The 8383-nt window shown below is 36.4% G+C and overlaps 1 protein-coding gene across 2 annotated transcripts; it reads right to left on the reverse strand.

Annotated features, from left to right (window-relative positions):
• Positions 1-972: 972 nt before the first annotated feature.
• Positions 973-3847, reverse strand: LOC21398557 (LEAF RUST 10 DISEASE-RESISTANCE LOCUS RECEPTOR-LIKE PROTEIN KINASE-like 1.1). Of its 2 annotated transcripts, none has more exons than XM_024167479.1 (4): positions 3137-3847; positions 2746-2778; positions 2291-2536; positions 973-2180 (listed from the first exon to the last, which is right to left on the reverse strand). In XM_024167479.1, exons 1-4 carry the CDS (start codon positions 3822-3824, stop codon positions 1207-1209), a joined length of 1941 nt encoding a protein of 646 aa, XP_024023247.1. In that variant the 5' UTR covers positions 3825-3847; the 3' UTR covers positions 973-1206. The 2 variants fall into 2 exon arrangements, with proteins under 2 accessions (XP_024023247.1, XP_010099272.1); XM_010100970.2 differs by having other exon boundaries at positions 3071-3847.
• Positions 3848-8383: the final 4536 nt, after the last annotated feature.

Here is an 8383-nt window from a genome sequence, read left to right on the forward strand (position 1 = left end):
TCATGCATTTCCGGTAGCTCACTCAGACTTTTACTTGTTTTATGTTTGTTACGTCGGTTTATTAGTAAGTGCCAACCTCGTTGAAATATGCTAATAAAGCTGAGAATATCTCTATTCAGAGTTCACATCTTTGGCCACAAGTCATATAATTATATATGATCCAAACATATATGATTATTGCTACAAACTATTGGTTTGGGCCATTCAGATTTTTAAGACCTTAAAGACGAAAGACTAGCTACTTGGATTGCTCAGAAGACAGCTTTGTTCACCATTAGATATTTGACACCATCTGTCAGCAAATATCTCATATATTGAAATCACTAAGATATTGACGTATAAAACTAGGTAGTTGATAAAGAACAAGAGAAAAGGGAGGAGAAATTAAAAGGAAAAAAATGCTACTTTTGACTATTAGTAATACAATACGTGAACGTATATCAAAATTGCTATATAACAATGCCAGAGTATGTCTTTTTTACTATGTGAGATTACTATTCCTGATGCAACCTGCCGTGACATACATGATACATAGTAGCGGAGCTAGGATTTTTCTTTTCTTTCCTTTCCTTTTTTAGGGGAGTGTGAATTAAACCAAAGTTCTACACAAAAATAACTATACAACTACATTTTTTGTAACTATATTCACAATTCACAAAATTGTAAACATGTATAATAATGTCGTTGATTTTTAGCTTAGTTGGCATATTGAGGTTTGAAATATGAGGTACTTAAAAGTTTGTGATTGAAAGATTTAAAAAAACTCGCATATAAATGTCATAATTATAAAAGGTCATGCGGACAAACTAAGAAAAAAAGTGTAAAAGAAATATTTGTTGGGATAAAAACAAAGAAGACCCTTGGGGCAGTTGCAGCTGGCGCAAGATAGCTCCACCACTAGATATACACCAGCAATGATAAATAACAATGCTCAAAAAAAAAAACAGAGAGAATGGTCATCATGATCTGAATTATGTTCAAAGTATGAACGTAAACTATAATACATTCCCTTACTCTGTACACTCCCTCAAACCATTCCTACAAGTGTTGTGCGCACTGGATAATGGGTAAACAGCTTATAACAGGCAACAAAGCAGGTAAATGATCATGAGAAAACAAATTGGGACCCATCAATTAACATCAAGTTATTTCATACCAAATATTGTTCATCATTTCTCATGAAAAATTCGGAATGGAAAGAAAACTTTAGCCACTTATATTAGCTGTTGATGAAGACCTACTACTAGGCCAGTTTTCAGTCACAGCATTCGGTGATAGCGGCTGCTCTTTTATTCTCTTCAATAACCCAACTTCATCACAATCTTGTGAAGGTGGTGGCTGAACACTAGTTGTTACACCCTCCAAACCCTTCACATGATTCTCAGACTCATTATTCCCACTCTCAATTATTTTCAGCTCCTCCAAGACTTCATCCATGGAAGGCCTCATTTCCTTGTCTTGTTGCAAACATTGAAAGGCCAACTCTGCAACAGCAATTGTCATCCTCTTAACTTCATTATTTGAGTCAAACCCAAGACGCAGATCCACCAGCTCGTTGTATGCCCCTTTTTGAATCTTGATTATTGCCAAGTTAGATAGATTAATGTCATGTCTATGCCTAGTTATGTCAACAGCACGCATAGATGATATGAGCTCAACCAGTACAACTCCGAAGCTATACACGTCGCTCTTACTGGTTAGCTGATAACACTGGTGATACTCGGGATCAACATAGCCAGGTGTCCCCTGTGGAGCCGTCGAGACATGAGTGACATCATTGGGGAAGAGCCGGGAAAGTCCAAAATCGGCAACTTTGACACAGAAGCTCTCGTCAAGTAGAATGTTGTTAGTCTTCACATCGCGGTGGACAATGTCAGAAGCATGTAAATAAGCCAAGGCAGTCGCAGTTTCTATGGCTATGCTCATTCGAACTGGCCATGTAAGAGGACTAGTTTGTGCTCTATCTCCATGGAGGTGATCAGCAACGGTGCCATTCGGGATATACTCATAGACAAGGAGGAGTTTCCTGCAGTGCCATGAAGTGCAGCCGTAGAGGGAAACCAGATTCTTGTGGCGCAGGCGGGTAAGGATTTCAACCTCATTTTTGAATTGTTTTACTCGCTTGTAGTTGTGCTCGTATAAGCGCTTTACTGCAACTTCCCTCCCATCTTTGAGTTTGCCTAAGTTTGAAAAGGATAGAATTAAGATAAGGCCATTCAGCACTGCAAATACTATAATCATATAGTTATTTTATCTCCTTTTATGTGAGTGGTTATTATGACTTACGTACCATGGTATACAGTTCCGAAACCTCCATCACCGAGTTCTTTTTCGCTATCAAAATTGTTAGTTGCTTCTTCAAGATCCTTGTAGGAAAAGACATGGACTCCATAGTAGCCACTTCCCCCCTCTGGGTCTGAATTCATGCATGGATCAGAGATGTTCCTTGAGAGGTATTTTGCGGATCGTTTCAGTTTGTGGCGCCAGAGAAAAAAGAACATTACCAAACAGATTATTGGAAGAGAAAGTCCGATACCTGAAGCAGACAAATGGGAGTGGTCAAAGAGAAATTTGTTAGACTGACTATCCAACAAAGCAAAATTAGCAAAATGGCATTCTTTACTTTTCGTTATTTGTAAAAAGTGGTCGCTCTTAGTTGTCACTTTTAACAATAAGATGTGTTTTAGATTAATTAGTATTGGTAACAATTTGGATGTTTGATGGTTAAAGGAGTATATATCTTACTTAGTCCCCACTTCAATCGCGAATTCTTATCTCCTGCAACATTATGAAGAAAAATGTTGTTAGCAGAGGTAATAAATAAGTAAAAGATATAGATAAAATATGAGGATGAAAACACAAACCTACCCGGACACTTACAATCTAGAATTGCTTGCGGAAAAATGTCAGACTTTTCACAATCCAAAATAAAACAGAATTAATAAAACAAAGCTATGTTTGCATGATGAATGAGTAGTATAGTTGAACTATGGAGGATGAGCAGAGTGAAGACTCCAAAGAAAAAGACGTATGCATGTATATAAGCAGGAATACTGATAAAGATAGATACCTTTTGTTGTGTGGGAAATGAAGGTGACCCGGCGTAATCCTATTAACAAAATTTCACTGTCAACACCTTTCTTTTTTTCCGCATTAAGACAAATGAATTTATCTTTGTCCTTAGGTTTGCATAGGCCTTGCATACTGTAACAACGACGACGAAAATCGTTGACATTCACATCAAGAATGATGAGAGGTAAATTTGAAATTCCATGTTTGGGAGTTTGAAAATAGCCTGGGAGTTGGATCATCGAACAGTGAGGTGTAAAAGCCGAGAAACTAATATTTGAAAGAGTATAGTAGATATCATAATCTCTGCAGGGAGTGTGATCAAATCCTGCCGGGACATGAATGCCTGAGTTTTGGCTGCAATTGAAGACGGTCAACAAATAAGTCGTGGACAGGTTAGATATCATGGAAGGACTAGGGAGAGCAAAACTGTCCTTGGATTCACAACTGATGTCAGCAAAAGGTGCGGGTGGCGCTCCGCTCTTGATGGCCATATGATGTCCATGCCGAGAGATGTCATCAAGTTCATACCAGTATCCTCCTTCTTTCAACTGTATCTTCGGAACTGGCTCTGAACAATCAACTGTGTACAACCCACATTTAGAGTTGGAGTTATTTCTAAAGGGGGGCAAGATATCCCCAAATTTCCCACAACGAAATGGTGGACAAGCCGGGTGATGTATCTGCTCTTCGGCCGAGCTGAGAAGCGGAAGAGGGGAGAGAAAGAACATAACAAGCAAGGAAAGGGAGGCCATTAGGAATCGTATAACAGGGAAATAACAACGTTCTCCAGTAAAATAACTCCATCTTCGGCTTATCATAATATTAAAGGCGTGTTTATTTTTAACTACTTATGTTTAGCTTATTTGGTACGGATTAAATAGAAAAAATATTTAGAGAAAAAGTATGTGAGTTTGAGAATTTTTATAGAGACGTCTGTACTTTTAAGAGTTTTTGAGTGTTAATTATTACGTTTTTTGGGAGAGAGGTTTGTTGCTTTTAGGAATAAGTTTTGTCGGTCAAAGAGAGTTTGCCGAGTGAATAAAAGACGTGTGGTGCACACTAAATAGCATCACTACGGAAATTCTTCACAGCAACTTCATTGTCTAAGAGGGAGTCATGTGTAAATAACTCTGTTAGTATCTGTAATTTCTAAAATATAGTGAATTATTTACTGTCTAAAGTCTAAACATAACCCCACAGATATAAGTGTATGCTCTAAACTGCATCATTAGGTGTTCTTTTTATTTCTGCATTTTATCTTGCTCTAAAAACTAAACATAATTAATCTAAATCTCAATTAATTAAGCCGTGTCCTAAACTATGCTACAACACCATCTAACATACCAAACGTACAATTAAATCTAATAAAAAATTATTATAATCATCTTCATTCTTCACGCTCTTCGTCATTTCAACACTATCTTTTTTATTCTCCATCTCTCCTGCCTAAGGAAGCCTATTGAATGGAGGTCCTCTTGTCTTTCTTTTTCATAATATCGTAATATTTTATTAGGACAACACTCATGATAGCATTTTATTAGTAATTTAAACTAGTTGGAGAAAAAAGAAAGAAAAGGAAATGTTGAAAAAGAAGGAGAGTGGGTAGGTAGGCACCATGAACCTTCCCATATCCTACTTTTCAGGAATTGCAAGGACTATAATATTCAAACTTGGTTTAAGAAAACCGACACTATGCTTCTTTTACTCTGCTTTCTTGGAACTCTATCTTTAATATATATGCTAATATTTGATAAAAACAAGTATTAGTCTGTAGGGAGTACAAATATAGAGCTTGTCTTTTTTAAAATGGATGATCTTGGTGAGAGACTTGTATATGGTACTGCCTATTATTTATTTTTTCATAGGAGAATCTGCATGGATTGTCTATGTTCAAGTAAATTTCTAATTTTTTATAAATATAAATTATTTATTTACACAAGCAAATCAGTAAATTTCAAATTGCCGTCTTTAAAAATTAATGCTTATTGCGCATCAAGATGGCTAACAAGCACATACGAGCCATGCATATATTTTAGCATTTTAGAGAGACTTGGTATGAGAGACTTCCCAGCATGCCAAGTCTCTCTTTTCAAACCAACCACTTGTTAAGAAAACCATTACGAAGCTATGTTCATGTGATAAAGCAACAGCATTTAAAAAAATAAAATATAAAATATAAAGCAACAGCAGGCTATGTAAATGTATAATAAGCATCACTAGAATGCAGAGTTCAAAGAAAAAGACGTATGCATGTAAATACGCAGGAATGCTCATGCACTCTGATATAGATAGATACCTTTCTTTTTTTCCGCATTAAGACAAATGAATTTATCTTTGTCCATAGGTTTGCATAGGCCTTGCATACTGTAACAACGACGACAAAAATCGTTGACATGCACTTCAAGAATGATGAGAGGTGAATTTGAAATTCCATGTTTGGGATCATGTTTGGGAGTTTGAAAATAGCCTGGGAGTTGGATCATCGAACAGTGAGGTGTAAAAGCCGAGAAACTAATATTTGAAAGAGTATAGTAGATATCATAATCTCTGCAGGGAGTGTGATCAAATCCTGCCGGGACATGAATGCCTGAGTTTTGGCTGCAATTGAAGACGGTCAACAAATAAGTCGTGGACAGGTTAGATATCATGGAAGGACTAGGGAGAGCAAAACTGTCCTTGGATTCACAACTGATGTCAGCAAAAGGTGCGGGTGGCGCTCCGCTCTTGATGGCCATATGATGTCCATGCCGAGAGATGTCATCAAGTTCATACCAGTATCCTCCTTCTTTCAACTGTATCTTCGGAACTGGCTCTGAACAATCAACTGTGTACAACCCACATTTAGAGTTGGAGTTATTTCTAAAGGGGGGCAAGATATCCCCAAATTTCCCACAACGAAATGGTGGACAAGCCGGGTGATGTATCTGCTCTTCGGCCGAGCTGAGAAACAGAAGATGAGCAAAAAAAGAGACAAAAAACAAAGAAAGAGAAGCCATACTGAAGTTCCCTATGTAAACGACCAAAACAAGACCACTCCAAATAAGAATCTAGTTTCCTAATGTCGCTTCTTAAGTTATAACCAAAACAAGACCACTCCAAATAAGAATCTAGTTTCCTAATGAGATTTCTCTGGTTAACGCGATGGCTGACTTGGAAATTTGGACACCGAAAGACTTTTAAGAAAAACGGGTTAGCCACGACGAAGCTACCAATACTCTGGCTATAATAATACTGTTGAGAATTCGGCTGGGCCACCAAGGACTAATTACTAGACCGACTTAGAAAGACTTGACTCATTGACCTTTCAATGTCCCTCCAATAAACAATAGGAATCTACATAGCAGGAACATGTCCTTTTCGCTACTGATAGAAACTATTGTTTTAATTGTTCTACTAATGTTTTAATGGTCTTGGCTCTAATTTATGAGTACCCACCTTAAAAATTTGTAGCGTACAACACAAAACTGTTTATATTTATAAATTATTAAAAAATCATCTAAATCACTTAAACAACAGTACCTACTGATGTTGAAAAATGACAGTGCTTACTTTAAAAATTCAATAATAATAACAAAAGTAAAATATTGATCTAAATATTTGCCGCTTTTCCCCACACAAAAAAAATCCGGCTCTGTGAGCAAGTTAGCTCCGAGGAATACGGTAAAGCAAGATCTCGTGTAACGTGTCTTGGCTTTATCTTGGTTGTATAGCAAAAAGTAATCTGTTTATATCCTGGCAATGCTATAACAGGTATGTCTGAGAGTGAAATAGAAAAAGGTACGAGTGGTGGGAAGACTTTGAATAGCTTTGGTTCTACTTTGTTGTAGGGGCAAGGAGTGGAAAATGATATATATGAAGGAAAAAAGCACCTGCCAACCATTAGATAATCACGAGGTTCTCGTGTTATCACGACATCGATACATAGTTGGGGTCATTCTCATGCCCTTAACTTTTCAGCGTATAGAAAATTTGCCCTAATTCTGGTTAGAAATTTTGTTGGTCTTAAAGTCTGATAAGTAAGAGATGGGGTAAAAGGGCAAGGGTTTCACATGGAAGATATTAGACCATGATTGTTATTTGTTGAGCTGTGAGTCCCGGGTTTGTCACCAGCTGCTCTAAATACATCATTGTGCCCAGATTTACCACAAAAGAGCTTGACTGGTTGTTGTGATGGTCCAATATATAAACTCTGTTGGGAAAAAACGCAGCAGAAAAAATAAACTGAAATAAAAAAAATAACAAAAAAATAGAAAAAACAAAGATTTATATAATTTAGAAAAATTTCTTACATTCACAGAAAAAAAAAAAAAATTCACTAACAATTTTAAAATTACACACTCATATAACTTTCTCACTTTCTCTCCCTACCCAAAACTCTTTACACCCTTTGTCTATTTTTCTTTTCAGTTTTCTCTCTTTCTCTCAAAAGTAAATACTCTTTTGTACACTTTTTCTGAGCACTTTTTTTTTTTAACACACATGAAACCTTATAAAAAAAACTTATTTATAGATTCTTAATAAACCATAAAATAACCCTTGTTTAAAAACAGAAAACAATAACTTACCCAAAAAACACAAAATAGTAACTTTCTCAAAACTAATTTGAGGCATTTTCTTAACAATTTTCACATTAACTCAACTTCTCTCAACTCACTCATTTGGGTATCCAATCTCGACACCTGTCATCGCATCCCTCAACCAAGTTTAAACTCTCATCAAACTTGATACAAGAAACTGCCCTCTTCTTTTTCAAAGTATTTTCACTGCTATAAGCCTTCACCATCTTGCATTTATTATCTTCAACTGTCATCAACATCTTGTTGCACTCTTTCACTTCTGCAACTTCTTTCATAACAGAAGAAGACTCTTCGTGGCTTGGCTTCACCTACAACTGTAGTCTCAATATGTTTATACAAGTTTTTCACCTTTCATGGTCACTAAATCACCTCTCTTGACTTGCATAAAACCACCATTCGCATAATACTCACAACCCAAATTGTCCAAAGCTCCCAAAGAAATTAAACTTCTCCTTAGTTGAGGAACATGCCTAACATTTGTCAATTTCCTCACAACACCATCAAACATCTTCACCTTAGCAGTACATATTCCAACAACTTTAGCACTATAATTATTAGCCATCAACAGAGTACAAGCATCACAAGGCTTATAAGAATCAAACCACTCCTTATGAGAACCATATGAAATGGACATCTAGAATCTAAGATCCAAGAGTCAGAAAATATTTTCATTAGCAATAACAGAATATACATCATCTTCACTATAATACTTGTTGTCAACAATATTTACAGAA

The sequence above is a fragment of the Morus notabilis genome, unplaced genomic scaffold, assembly GCF_000414095.1.
Source record: "Morus notabilis unplaced genomic scaffold, ASM41409v2 Scaffold20, whole genome shotgun sequence".
NCBI lineage: Eukaryota > Viridiplantae > Streptophyta > Magnoliopsida > Rosales > Moraceae > Morus > Morus notabilis.